Below are 15,806 nucleotides of genomic sequence, written 5' to 3'. Positions count from 1 at the left end.
ATATATATATATATATATATATATATATATATATATATATATATATATACATTTAAATGTGATACAGTTATCTGGAATACAGTATTAAATTGTCAGTATAGATTTGGCATCTGGATTTCTGACGTCAAGAGCTCGATCAGGAGTGACCCGGTGACTCCGGTGATTTTTTTACTCTCTCAAAGCACAGCAGAAGTAACAGTTAAGTAAGATTTAAAAACATAAAACCTAGTAAAACTAGCCAAAGCAATTCAACACCTCAAACATGTCTTAAAATGATCATCTATCTGATAGAAGGATTATGATAACTTCTCTTACTCCCTGCCTTTCAAACCCGGTGTCTGGCATCCAGCAGCTGCCGTTCGGCTGGCCGTGTGAAGCCATCGGGGAGCGCGGGGGGACTAAGAGGTGAGTGCAGCCATGGGAAGGGGGAAATGTTTGATTGACAGCCCGCTGACCCCTTCTCCTTGGTAGTTGCATGCAGAAGAGTGACCAGATGAGGCAGGCAGGGTTAGAGGAGGGGTTTAAAGTTGAGAGTCCGCCCCCAGGCTGCTCATCTCCTCAGGCAAGTGCTTCTCAGCACCTGATGCTGTCTGGCGGAAACCGGCAGAGATTTCGTCGAACGTCCGGCCCTTGGTCTCTGGGACTTTGAAGTAAGTGAAGATGAAGAAGCACAGTAAGAATACGGTGAAGATGATGAACACGTACGCCCCACAGAGCTCCTGTCAAAGCACAAGAAAGACAGAAAGAATAAAGTTAAACCAGCCAAAACAAACGTGTCCACATCCTACAAATGATTCTCATCGGCCTCTTACCTCGACATACTGAAAGCACATGCCCACGATAAAGTTCGCTGTCCAGTTGGAGAATCCAGCAACAGCAAAAGCAGAGGGTCTTGGGCCCTGACTGAACAGTTCAGCCACAATGAACCATGGGATGGGGCCTGGTCCGATCTCAAAGAAGGCAACGAATGCAAAGATTGCTACGATGCTCATGTAGGACATCCAGTCATACTTTTCCTGTTGGAGAGATGGGCAATAATGCCGTCAGTTCCAATAGATTGTAAACCTTTGGTCCAAAAGGATGACTTTCTGAATGATAAATAACTCTAAACATAGGTAAATATATATTATTTGCATACCAGCAATGCAACAGCGATGGTCATCAGTACGGCAGATCCAGCCATTCCCAGAAGTCCCAAGAGGTGCAGAGACCTGCGGCCCGCTCGCTCAACCACAAACAGCTGCATAACAATAACACATCATTTTAATATTAGGCAAAATAAATGCTGTATATTGTATATACAGAATACACTAGTGCTAGATAATATTAGGTCATTAGGAGATTGATAACATCATTGAATATTATATATAATTATTACTATAGTAACAGCAATGGTTCTGTTAGGTTTGTGCTCATGTCTGTTGGCATACCGATACTCACCGACACGACAGTGAAAGCAGTGTTGACGACTCCTGCTCCAATAGTGGCGTAAACTGGCTGCTTCACACCTGCCTTCTCAAAGATCTTTGTAGAGTAGTAGAATACCTACACAACAAATGTTAGCACGAGTTAGGGTTGGAGTTCAAAATAAAATCGAGTTTATATAAAAACAGTAAAGGTACAGGTCTAAGGTTTATCTTTGTTTTACCTGTAAACATGTGCACATGAAGGTTACTCACAGCATTGATTCCAGAAAGCTGCTGGGATAGCTGCAGCATGATGGCTATAATGATGGGCTGTCGGTAGAGCGGAGAGCGGAACAGTTCAGGAATGGTCACCTTCTTCTCTCTCATCATCTGTCTGCTCTCCTCCTTCATCTCCTGCATGTCTGCGCTCACATCTGTCATCCCACGCAGCTTTTTAAGCACTGTAAGCACATGAAAACATGTTTACACTGATGAAATCACTCCTACGCTGGATAAATGGGGATGTTTAGGTGAAGTGGGTCCGTGCTCACCTGATTTGGCTTTGTCTTCCTCGTTGCGGATGATGAGGAGAAATCGAGGGCTCTCGGGGCAGAAGGGCAGTAAACAGCACTGCAGCAGGGCTGGGATGAAGGTGAAGCCAAGGAGGAATGGCCACATGGTGGCATTTCCCAAGATTGATTCCATACCAAAGATCTACAGTACACAAAACAGCACATAAACATGGAGAAATATCCAAAAATGGTCACTGAAACGGCACAAATGTCCTAAGTATGTATGTACCTGAGCCATGAGGATACCAATAACAATGCCCAACTGGTGAAGGGTGCCCAGGGCTCCTCTAAGGGCTGTGGGGGCCACTTCACCCACGTACATGGGCACAAAACCAGTGGACAGGCCCGAGTAAAGGCCCACCACAAACCGTCCAGTAATGAGCATCTCCCAGGACGCCACCATTTTAGAGAAGCCCATCAATGCTGCAGCGATGAAAGCCAGGACGTTAGCCATGAGCATAGAGTTCCTCCTGAAATGAGAAAAAAACAGCAAGAGTTTTACAATCAAACATTAAAATCATCCAATCACCATCAGAAACAAGGACGTAATTGTACACAAGGAATTAAATAATGTAAAAGATGGTGGTGCCTTGATGTAAAAAAAAAAAAAACTGACAACAACTGTATTTCACCTTCCAAAGCGGTTAACAAACAGCCCAACGGAGAAGGATCCAATAATGCCGCCCACAGAGAAGATGGCCACTGATAGAGACCACAGGGTAGTCATGGTGGTACTAGGGATGTTCTCATTATGTCGATCAGTCCATGTCTGATTGTAGAAGGCCTCAATGATCTACAACACAAATACAGTCACTTATTACCAGGGTTATTATAATTCCTAAAACTGAAACTAAAATTAATCAACAAAACAAACGTTAACTGAAATAAAATACAAACTTTTATTTCAGTTTCTTGCCAAGGCAACATTTCTCATTATAAATGAGTTTAATTTGATATAAAATCAATAAAAACTATATAGGACTGTAATTATTCTTTAGATTTTATTATTATAATTCCAACAATGTAGTTCAGCACATTTCATGTTAATTATTTTTTTTTTTAGATCAAACCATCAAAATTAGAATCATCAAAAAAAAAAAAAAAAATCACATATAAAGTATTGAAAAATAAAAAGTGTGATTCTTAATAATGATTTTAATATTTTTAAATATTAATTTTATTTTATGCTTTACTTTTTATTTATAATTTAATAAATCAATCTGCTCTGGGTGCTTGAGATTTATGTTGTAATGAGCAATTCTGTCCAGCAGGTGGCTCACTGTCTCGTTCAGTATTAGGTAACATGGTTTAGTAATGGAACCTGAAACCCACAGATAAGAGGGAGTCGGGTTTCTCTGAGATCTCTATGTGAAGTGTTTGTTGATAAACACAGACTATCTGTTGTAGGGATCAGATGAATGTCACCCAGTAAGATTCAAGCTGCGTTATAAAGAAGAAAAAAGTTAAGTTTGTTCTGTATGATCTGTTGATGTATTAAGGTTAGGAAACCAGTTCCTCTCTCCTTTCTCGTCATCAGCTGTCTGACACCTTAGGCATGCAGAAAGCCCTTCAGTGCATCAGCATCACATAAATATCATGCAGGGTTAAAGTCATGTGCCTCTGGGTTTGACCCGTCATTATACAAACCTCTACACAACATAGAGACACATGCACATAAGAATAAATATTAATTCACAAGCATATTACTTATACTAAATATAATATTCTTCCATATGAGGGGCTAAACTGCTTATCAAATAATCTCTTAAAACACAATAGTCTTTAAAAACCATGTTTAGTTCAAGTAAATGCTGAACACAGCTGTCCACAGTCCCAATCAACTGCCATTGTGTGAAAAATAAAAAGTCAAATGGGTTCGGAAAGATTCGGGTGAGAAACTGATAACCGTTTTTTATTTCACCAGGTTTATCAGGACCTTTAATGTTTGATTATGTGAAGGAACTCCCACACTGAGGAGTACAGCAAAGATCCACCTGGTCACAAATAATACAGTCCATTCATAGAGGAGTTTTGCGCTAGATAATGCATTATAACACTGTATAGTTTTGGTGATTTGTGAGTAAAGTCTCAGTAAGGGAGGACTGCAGACAACAAGCCCTTGGGGGTGCAGTAATCTTATCGAAGCGATTATTTATAGAGAGGGTCTGCGTCAGACCCACACACGTTACTCCTATTAAGGCCTCATCACAGCCCTATCTCACGTGTTAAAACTATTGTTACAACCATCAGAAACACAAACAGTGAAAGCAAACACACCATCATTTGCCAGAAGCTAGTATGTACAGAGTCTAATAGTATTTAAGTAGTTGAACCACTGTATGATAATAAAACTCTGCCTGATAACAATAGACAGATAAATGGCCAATGTTAAAAACCGTACTCTATTTTGTCTAAATAAAAAAAGCCCTAAAAATGAAAATCAAATGCTTAAATGATATGCTACAAGTCAATCTAGGCAACACAACATTATACAGTAAAAAACGGGTATTAATTTCATGATTTGCCAAAGATTAAACAGTTACTAAATTATTAGGCAAACTAATCCAAAACAAATCTAATACTAATAATAAAAAAAAAAAAGTTTGAAAACTGAAATGGTATTGGATTAGACAGCACAACTATTTTCAGCTGTACTAATAAGAAATCTTGTCTCTTGAGCACTACATCAGTAGTATTTTAAAATATAAGTATCATGTGACACTGAAGAATGGAGTAATGGATGATGAAACTTCAGCTTTTACATCTCAGGAATTAATTACATTTTAAAATATATTAAAATAGTACAGTACAGTAATTGTATTTATACATGCACATACACGCGGACACACATACAAATCTTTACGGTAGGTATTAAAAAGTCAATTTCGGGTTTCTCTAGACATTGAAGAGGAGTGTGAGTAGAATCTATACACTCCATAGAGTGTTTAAAAGCCAGAAAAGCTCCATTCACATAAGCGAAGTCTGGCCCCTAGTTCAGCACGCGTGTCTGAACAAGCTGTGCTATGTGTGACAGATGACCTACACCCTGTACCAGAACAGAGAGCGTATTTAATGTATATTTGATAGGCAGTTAGTCACTTATTATTTAACAAATGTAAATTGCCTCACAATGTGTGGATGAAAGGCAATATCTCCCCGAAGAGATGTATAGAGCAACTCTACAGTCCTCCTGTAGTTGAACAGGAGGCGTTTGTGTTATGTTGATGAGTGTGTGTGTGTGTGTGTGTGTGTGTGTGTGTGTGTGTGTGTGTGTGTGTGTGTGTGTGTGTGTCCACTGACAGACAGGAATTTGGAAACAGCTGCTGAAGTACATTACTGAGTGAAGGGGCAGCGTTTCAATAATGTCAAAGTCCAAGGACACACTTGGGACATCAGGGTGAACAGTGAAGAGTTTGTCTCTAAGAGTTTGCACATATGTGAGTATATGCTTGTCACTCACCTTTTGTGGGGCATTGATGACACCTGTGTTGTAACCGAACTGAAGGGAGCCGATCACAGCCGTCCCGACAGTCAGCATCAGCGGGAAGGTCAGTTGCTGTTGAGGGAAGAATAAAACAAAACGAGTCAAATTTTTATTTTTTTGCTACACAATGAATTGTACTGAATCTCCATCACGTCCCATTGCACAACAGAGCTCTAATACCCTCAGGACAAAAGCCAGACCTGACTGTAATAAACAGAACTATTCTCAGAGGTGTGGTGACCTATTGTTTGTCATCCTGATACGTGTCAGGGTAGCTGTAAAACTTGTTTTTATTCTGTTCTTCCTCAAAAATGAAAAACATTTTAGCCAACCTGTGCTAACTGCAAGGCTACTGCGCAGATAAGAAAAACTGCAAAAATCATAAAGTCTGTGTGTCTGAAAGTTTACAAAAGAAACCCAAACATATTTATATTTCTTTTCCAGTATTCAGTGTTCCCAAAAGAATTCTGAACTTTAAAATATCCAGCAACACCCCCTTCCTAGTGGGACTTTAAAGAGAAGCACTACACAAAATGAAAGCATTTCCTTATCTTTTAATACAACAGAAGTATTCACTTGCACAGGTGACTTCCTGACAGGTTTTGTTTATTTTTCTGCAGGTTTGGAAGATATATTTCAATAATTCTCAGGGAAGTGATCAGAGAATCAATCGCTTTCCTCATTCCTAAGAAAAAAAAACAAGCTGAAGTATATTTATTTTCAGACTGTCTGTTTTAAAAATGACTGGACAAAATGTGATGAAATCTGTCTGCAACACAGGAAATCTTGAAGGTGAAAGGGAACTGAAAGCTCATTAAAACAGAATAGTGTGCTAATATCGCAGTAATGCAATGCTATATAGGCCAGTCAATCCTTAATAAATCATATTACATTATAATAAATTAATTACATAAGAATAGGAGAATAACCATTTTATGCACCAGTTAGAATATTTTTACAATTATGATTTAACATTATGTTCATTAAATTAAGCATTTAATTTAATTAATATGAAAACTGAGGAGGATTAACTGTCATGACAATAAGTGTCACAGTGCAAAAAGTCATCAGGTACAAAGCATTGTCTTTATCTTCTTATTAAAAATATAAATACCTAGATTATTTTCTGTCTCTAGTGGTGAAATGTGACTGGGACATGAGAGGCTTCACATGATTCAGTCCCTTACTATATTTGTTTCAACATTATCTACTATCTAAGTTTGGGTGAAATGACATCAGAGCGAGGCTGTGCCTCTTGACCTGAAACAAACTGTTCCTGCAAACTACAAAGATTGAACCTGAACTTGTGAAAGACTACAATGCAAGTCTACTGGATGACTTAGGGAAGAATTTCTAGTAGTTTAATCTGCCGCTATAAAGAATGGGTTTGTGTAAACTCTTCTCCTCTGAAGGCATCATCGTCATTGTTTGGGTTCTTGACTGTTATTTCAGAAATCACTGGATTGGAATATTCACACAGACAGGATATGGGATGGACATTTTTTTCCACGTGGCTACCCATCCACAGCTTTAAAACAAAACCATCTAAAGCTTGTTGTTTAGTTCACTGTTTTAAAAGCCACTTGACCCTGTAAATCAAGCCATTAACAGTTTTACAAATATGAATGTCTAATGACGAACTTAAGCCCAAATACTGTCACCAAATACATCACTGATACATAAAGAAGTCACATAGAACCTCAAACCTTAAAATACATTTTACTCAAACATGCATAAAACCGAATCAACAGGTTCTACACTTTTTTAAATTCCTTTTATGGCAGTCAACTTAAAGGAATTAAGAGTTGTCTGTAAATATTATGATGGAATCTGTAAAAGGTCTCTGATTTGTTGATTCACTCAACAAGCTAAAACAACTCTAAAAAAGAGCTTCAAATGTCGAGCTGTTCGTATTTGAGCTAGCATTTAGCATGCTAGATGAGACTGTAAACAGATCTCCATTTTGAACATTTTTCAGAGTTGCATTCCTCCTTTATAAACAGACAGTCGGCGATGAGAAAGATACCAGATTTGGACGTGTGCGCTTCTTTTATTTGCACACACAAGGACCCCCTTCTGCACAAGACGCAAGAGCTTAAAAGGGGCTAGAAGTGGATACACCTTCACTTTGTGTAGAGGCTGCAGTTTACGGAGTTCACGACTATGCTGTTTAACCAGCCCTGAAACAGGAAGCCAAATACACTCAAACACAAAACCTCTAGAAGGCTTTTAAATATTCATTCGGTAGTTTAAAATGGAAGTCAATATCGCACACAAAGAACATGTTGACCAAGCCTGCACAAATGAAAATGCAATGGGCACAGCCAACTGCCCTCAGAAGTTAACTACATCCTTCCTGCTGCTGAAACTTTGATAGCGAACAGATGCAGAGGTGAAGGCCTCTTTAAGAAAGATGAAACCTCTAAATATGGAAGATTTGACTTGAGTCTTACTCGAGGGGAGGGTGTAGGTTTGGCTATGAAACATTCCTCTTGAGATTCCTGCCTTTACCTTGTATTACTATGCAGTGTGTATCTATGCAGACATGCTTAGTTACAGTGTAGACCTTTTTAACATAGATCAAACAGATATATAAACCTGACCCTCTTCATGAAAGATATTGTGAGTATGTTGTGACTGGACAATTTTGTAAAGGTTACATTAACCGTTTAGGTGCCACACATGTATGAAATGATATTTTTAGCTTCGTCATCCTGAATTGACGTGGCTCACCCCATAAACAGTCACACCCTTCTGCTAATAGCACACACTGACAGCTGACTTGGACACATATTTTGGCTCAGTGCTTATTTCATTGTCTGTAGGCATATTAGGTTAAGGGAAGTTTAGGACTTTTTAAACTGTATAAAAAACTTCTTGGTGACTTCCTGTAGAAAAATGCAAACAAAAATTCCCTCAACAGGCAATTGTACGCCAGCTCTGTCGTAGCAACCAAACTAGTATGCAAATAAACCTTGCCATTCACTGCAAAGTACAAAGGCTTTTTTTTTGAGCCTGTCAGAGTTACGTAACAAATTTGAGCTGATCTTTACATTGCTTAAAACACTGAAAGCCTTAATTCTGTACTATGGCTGTTTTTTTTGTGTGTGTGTCCTCATAAATAAATAAGCAAGCAAAATTATAAATAATTATTTTTTTTGTTTTGTTTAATTTTACCCTCCTCAAAATTGTGATAAAAGATGAAAGATTAACACCTTTACAACAGCAGTGCTACTGGAAGTTCTTACTTTATAGCCTCATTAACCTTTAAAACAATGGTGTGAGGATCTGCATCCTTAGTTAAACAAACAAAAATGGATCTTAAAAACATAGTATTTAATTGAATATGATAAAATGAAAAAGTGCCATTAAAATAAAGCCATGATCATTTTAATCATAAACATATCTGCTTTAGGTAGAAAACACAATGACATACTGTAAGGAGAATGACGTTAAACACACCTGTCTTTAGAAAGCGAACAGTAGGCACAGCGCAGGACTTCGCTAGAAATGCAATAATAGCCAATAAATTATTTGTTGCACCTACCGACAGGCTTTATTTGTTCCTCCAGTTTTCATTCACAAAAAACAGGCCCAATTAGGGCACCTTGATTCCCATCAAAACTTCAAATCAAATTATTTCAAGCTAATTATTTGTATCAGTTTAATTATAGAATTTCAAGCCGGACAATTATTGTCTGTGCTTGAACTTACTGACTTTTCAATCAGTTTTCCCATTTATTCCTCTATTTATTTAATGGTTTATTGATGACAGGCCCTGTATAACACACCCTATGCTCGTCTAGTTTAAACTTGTTCATTCGTCTGTGTTAAAAGTTTCAACTCAAATCTATATGTTGTGTCCAATTACTTACTTATGTGGGAAGTAGCTGTGTATTAAGCGGGATAATGTATATCCAGCCAGTTGTTATCACAAAATAAACCTCTTTAGGGTTATGATCAAGTCCTGATCACCATGTCAGGGATTATTCTGCATGAACCACTGGCTGGATCTACACTAGGGCTGGACAATAATTTAATATCAATATGTATCGCGATATAATTTTTTTCAATAACGGTGATATGATTTTTAAACACATTTCCAATATACATTGCCAGTGTTACCCATACATTGATTTATTTGTGGCGTTTGACTTCGTTGAATATACAGGAGCACTGCACGTTTCAGAATCAAAACACGTTGCGGGTGTTTTATATGAATGTATATCTGAAGGGAACCAACGTCTTCAGAAAAGTTTCGATGGCATTTTCATTTTATCTGATAAAGAATCATTCATAACCCATAGAGAGTAAAAGAAATGGACACAGCGACCCCATTGGAACTCAGTTGAGACAAGTGAAGCCCATTTTTAGCGATTTGTAGCACTTCCGTTTCTGACGCGCAGACTCAAACTAAGCTTGATGACGTCAGCAACCTGTCTGACAGATGTAAATCTTCTAGTAGCTGTGCGTGCAAACTGCCATCCTTAATCTTGCAGAGACGGCGAGCTTGAGCGGGGAGTTCTTTGGCGTGAGTGAGCAGGAGTAAGTATTCTGATTAATTATTTTGTATAGTATTTTAAAATGTAACGCCAGGGCTTGTATCTATGGGCTTCTCTCTTGACATCTCCCTGATTGCCTGCGAGCTTCTCCTCCTGTCTGTATGGTAATTTCTCTACTGTGCAACAGAGAGTCGAGTGGTTATGACGCAATCGTTAGCCTATTTTTACAAAAACTGTTTCTACGGAGCCATAATGTAACATAGAAGGTAATGGAGCCCTTTATACATTGTCGTGTATCTTTAGAAATAAATAATGCACAAATGGAGTCTTTAAACGCCTCAGATGTAAAGTTATTCGCTGTCAAAGTGACGCCAAAATGAATGGGAGTCAATGGGATGCTAACGCAAGTGAAGTTCTGCTACAAGATGGCGGCACACGGCCGACTTCAACTTCCGGTCGACTTCCTTCCCGCCTGTCATAACCGCGGGTTCTACACTGTTCTACCGCTCTCACAGCGCCTCCTGCTGGCAGACTTTGCATTCAAGTCTGTCTCCAGCAAGGTTTTTTTTTCTCTGCAGCCACTCAGAGCACTTTTCATACTCTTTATACTTTTTTGTTTCAATCTATAAGAATAATCAGCTTGAACAGTAAGTTTTTTATGTTTTTCTTTTAAAGAATTCTTCTGCTCACCAAGCCTGCATTATTTGATCCAAAGGACACCAAAAATGGTTTAATTTTGAAATATTTTTACGATTTAAAATAACTGTTTTATTTTAAAATGTAGTTTATTCCTGAGATCAAAACTGAATTTTCAGCATCATTAGTCCAGTCTTCAGTGTCACATGATCCAGAAATCATTCTAATATGCCAATTTGCTGATTATCAATATCTAAAAGAGTTGAGTAAAGGATTCAGGATTCTTAAGGATCCAAAGATTAGCATTTATCTCAAATAAAAATATTTTGTAACATTATACACTATTCCATTCAAAATTCCATTCTGTATGATTTCTTTCTTTTCTTTGCAAAGAAATTATAGACATTTTTATTTAGCAGGGATGCTCAAAATTGGATCGATCAAAAGTGATGAAAAAGACATTTATAATGTTACAATTTCTATTTCAGATAAATGCTGTTCTTCTGAACTTTCTATTCATTAAAGTAACCTGAAAATAATCTACTCGGCTTTTTTCAACAAAGTATTTTTGAGCAGCAAATCAGAATACAAGAATGATTTCTGAAGGATCATGTGACTGGAGTAATGATGCTAAAAATATAGCTTTGAAAAATCACAGGAATAAATTACATTTTAAAATATTTCCAAATATAAAACAGTTATTTTAAATAGTAAAAATATTTTAAAATGTTACTGTTTTTGCTCTATTTTAGATCAAATAAATGCAGGCTTGGTGAGCAGAAGATAATAAAAATTAAAAAAACATTAAAAACCATACTGTTCAATAAGTTTTGACTGGTAGTGTATATTAGCTTATAGTTTGACGTTAAAGAAATTAATTTTAATTAGGCGAGTCTGAGATGATTATTTGACAGTGATTTCACATTTATTGTTTGTATGCAAGCTAAATACAAAAAAAAAGCGGAACATTAACTTATTTGTGCTGGTTTTATTCTAATATATCATATGGTTTTAAATGAGATGTAATAGACTTGGCAAATTATTTTTTCATAAGTCGGTATGCACAGACATCTGTTGTGTGTGTTCTTGGCAGTTTTTATGAGGCTTTTTTATAGTGTTCATATCGATATCGGAATTATATCTTATCGAATGAAACTACTACGAATCGACTGTAACTACTCAGTGAAAAGGAAGGTTAAATCTGAGAAATGCAGCATTTGAGATGTTACCTGGATTTGACATTCCATTATCTAATGCAGTGGCATTTAGGCATTTTTAGTTGAATTAAGTGTCCAAATACATCTGGAGCCGATAAATGATGAATACAGGCCTGCAAGATGAGGAAGAGAAGCTGTCTGGTTCGTACTCAAGGAGAAGAGCTTAGTCTGCAACAAAGACAAAGATCCCTCTCTTTCTGCCTCTCTCGCTCTCTCTGAGGTGATGCTCCGACTGGCACGTCCTCATTCCCAAGCACCATCTATCTGCCAGCCTCTAGTTCTGTAAAGTCTGGGAGTCACTCCAGTAATATGATTTCACATATGCCACTCACAACTACACTGAACTGCTTTTACACACTGCGACAGATAAGTTTGTGAAGTTTACAGTGCTAATAATGATATCCTTCACTGGAATGGGGCCCCTGCTAGGATTTAGGCCTACCACTGCTGTATTACAAACAATGTTATGTAACCTACAGTAAATGACCTCAAACAAAAACTCAAAGAAATCCCTTTATTAGCACCAATTAGGCTGAAATGACATAAACAGGGGAGTACATACAAGAGACGCAGTCATGCAGGAGTGAATAAGAAAAGAAAAGTAGCCTGACTTGAGAAAGCAAAATCGAATTAAGTCTTCTGACAGTTTGCTTTAGGTTTAATCCTCCCTAATCAAATGCTTCAAATGTCTCTGCAAATCGAGATTCCCTCTAAAAGCTTGTTAGTTCTGCTTGATATAGTACAGGTCAACTGTACATCTGCCCCCAATTAGGCTACCTGATTTTTTGGCTGTCCTGGTGCTCAGTTGTCATTTTTCAACAGTTTGAGGTGATTAGACCAAAGTCAGGAAAGTGATGAAAAGACCACTTAAATGAACAAAATGAGCTAATTCAGAAATGCTCAGTTAGTTTTTCCATTTTATCTTTCCATCTACTTTGAAATAAACATTGTTTAGTCGTTAAATATTTACTTGGTTATTTAAAGTTTACAAGAATTCATTGTAGATCATTAGATATGACGTTAAGTCTGTATGATTTCTTTATGAGGTACCTTCATAAAAGCAAAAATGCTTATTTCTGTTTAGAACATAATCAGAGCTTCTGAAGAAAAAGTAGGGGAAAATAAAGAGAGAGTGACAAAGTTGTTCTCCTATGCAAATACGAAAACCTGACAGGTGAGTGACAGGTGTGGCACTGTTGTCTATTCATACAATACACACTGATACATGTACTTTACATTTCTGAACATGTTTTATGATCAGTCACGGTATCTAAAACTTTCCTGTCAAGCACACATTCTTCGGACATGTTAAATATCAGAAGCGGGTTTGGTATGAAAATACTAAGCACGAGTGTTGCATGCGTGTGCACGTTTCTCTGGCATTAGACACGTTGCCTGGAGAGTGCTGTACAACACAGGCACAACATTAGGCAGTGTGCTGGGAAGGGGTTAAGAGCATGACCTCACTGGCAGTGTCATGTTAAGCGTTCCCTTGTTTGAAGCCAGCTGTAGCTGTCCTCTCCCTAGGGACATATCGCTTGCCCTCGTTCCCAGCACGTCAACCAAACACTACAATAAAAGCAGCAACAGCATAACACAAAGCTGATTTTTTTTTTTTATTCACAAGGTGTTTTTAAAAACACTTTAGGTCTAATTTAACTTAAGAATCTTATATCAACCACACTATATTTAGCAGAAAACCAGTTAATTTTACTCATCTTAAACTCTAAAACATCCCAAATGTTTGTTTTTATGGTTTGCTTCTGTCTTTCGTGATAAAAGACTAAATAAAACCCACAACATCATGCAAAGTCCCTGAGCTCAGGGAAACTGAAAGACACTTGACCTATCATGGGTGAGCATCATGCAGCGGTGGTTAGCCATGTATAACAGCTTACTAGTCACGTATGAGTCTAGCAGTATTAGTCACTAGTTTGGATGGTGCCCTAAATAAAACTAGAGATGGAGCTTTCCAATTCATACATAATTATCAAGGTGAATTCCAAGGTAAATTTAGTTCAGAAAATACAGTCATACTTGTATATACACCCAATCCAATTACATATATAAACCACATTATTGTAAATATATAAACATCTATGGGTAGTATACACACATATATACCAAAACTCCAGAGTAATTCTAATAATTATGATGTTATAACCAAACAAATAACTTATATAGATAATAGAATATTGTATATTTTTGCTTTGTGTAATATTGTAATAAATGGCAACATTGTATGTAAACCAGGAAATGCCTACAAAGTACTTTAAATTGAAACTTACTTTAATCGGAAAAGAAAAGAAAAGAAAAGAAAAGAAAAGAAAAGAAAAGAAAAGAAAAGAAAAGAAAAGAGCTAGCCACTGATGGATTAAAGCGGGCACGTACACCACGATTCTCTGGCTGTGTCTGAAAACCCAATGTGCTACCTGCAAAGACAGCACTTTAGGTCACCACAGGCGCCACTACTGATACATAAAGATGCTACACAGGCAGCTCATTGTCCTATATAGACATAGCCAGAAAACGCGTCTGTGATGCCCAAAAAATGCTGTCAATGTAGGCAGCTTAATAGGGGTTTTAGACACATGATTTTCCGGCATTGACTGACTAACTAACTAACAATCAACACCCGTTTTTAAGAAACTGTAGCACATTCTTATGTGCTCATCACAACTTCGTTACACGTGTGACAGCTCTCAACATGTGCTACGGGCTTATTTCTTTTTGCCACTCAGCTAACGTTAGTTCGTCAACTTTTCGTTGCTCGAGATCAAGGATCGCGAGGTTATGCGGCTAGTAACGTTAACAGACCGACATTTAGAAAACTATTTAACTAACCTTACAGAAATACCATTACAGACAAATATTTTCCGCATAATTTTTGTTAAGACACAACTTATCTCCTTTGTTTGTTTGTTTTTTGCATTTTGACAAGAAAAAAAAACGGTTTTACCTTTCCGCCCTCCATCACGTCTTGTCAAATGTTGGATGACGTCTCGACGTACGTTGACTTAGTTGAAAATTCGCCCTTTTCCCTCGTTTTTCCTCAGAATTCAACTTTTAAATTAAATTAACGACAATAATAATAATAAATTAAATAAATAAATACAGCTTCGCCAAGTATGATGTAGCTTAAAAGGGAGACCGGGTAAATGCCTGCACAGCGTTCGTAAATAAGTTTATTTCTTCTCCTTTTTCTTATCTGGTCTATTTTCTATCTGCTCCAGCCGGTGAGTCTGAGATGCTGCTGTCCGGGTTCGCCGGGTTAATATGTATGACGCAATAGTAGGGCTAGGAATGTGATCTGTGATTGGCTCATCCGGAATGACGACATGTAGACCGTAATGGCTGCGTAAAGAGAGCGTGCAAAACTACACATCACGAGAATCAATCTTGAAAGACTGGGTTGGTTTATATATATATATATATATATATATATATATATATATATATATATATATATATATATATATATATATATATATATATATATATATTGGAGAAATTTATTCTTTTTCTGTTCATATTTTAGTTTTTTTTCACAAATAAGTGCATTTTTAAAACTCTTAATAGGCTTCAAACTCCATCGATGTTCACTAAGCCACGATTAAGCAGTGTGAAAAGCTGCTTTCATAGAACAGCATATAGCCTAGAACAAAAAATAATATGGCATAAGAATATTATGCAAATGTATGCCAAAAAAGAAAGAACGTTATGAGAGATAGATATATTTAGACAATGCAGTGCATGATAGTGTATCTCTGACTCTGATCCTTAAAATATGTTGTAATTCCACATTGTTTAAGGAAGTATGTGAAGAGAAAATCTTTCCAAGTAAAACATAAATCAAAATAGAAACAAACCTTTCATGTCTTGTTACTTTGAAATACAATGAAAACAAAAGTAGGTATCTGGCGACAGAAAAGTCCAGAAAGAAAGAAAGAAAACCCACTAATATACACACAAATTGCTAATTATTTCCA

The 15,806-nt window shown here is 37.1% G+C and overlaps 1 protein-coding gene across 1 annotated transcript; it reads right to left on the bottom strand.

Annotated features, from left to right (window-relative positions):
• On the bottom strand, positions 1–15,074 carry LOC132151612 (solute carrier family 2, facilitated glucose transporter member 1-like). Its single transcript, XM_059559829.1, has 10 exons — positions 14,777–15,074; positions 5,439–5,534; positions 2,611–2,771; positions 2,208–2,448; positions 1,958–2,120; positions 1,680–1,867; positions 1,441–1,545; positions 1,139–1,240; positions 813–1,016; positions 1–719 (listed from the first exon to the last, which is right to left on the bottom strand). Exons 1-10 carry the CDS (start codon positions 14,789–14,791, stop codon positions 522–524), a joined length of 1,473 nt encoding a protein of 490 aa, XP_059415812.1. The 5' UTR covers positions 14,792–15,074; the 3' UTR covers positions 1–521.
• Positions 15,075–15,806: the final 732 nt, after the last annotated feature.

Source organism: Carassius carassius, chromosome 10, assembly GCF_963082965.1.
Source record: "Carassius carassius chromosome 10, fCarCar2.1, whole genome shotgun sequence".
Classification (NCBI taxonomy): Eukaryota; Metazoa; Chordata; class Actinopteri; order Cypriniformes; family Cyprinidae; genus Carassius; species Carassius carassius.
The sequence above is the reverse complement of the archived record's forward strand: the minus strand, read 5'-3'. Positions and strand labels throughout refer to the sequence as shown.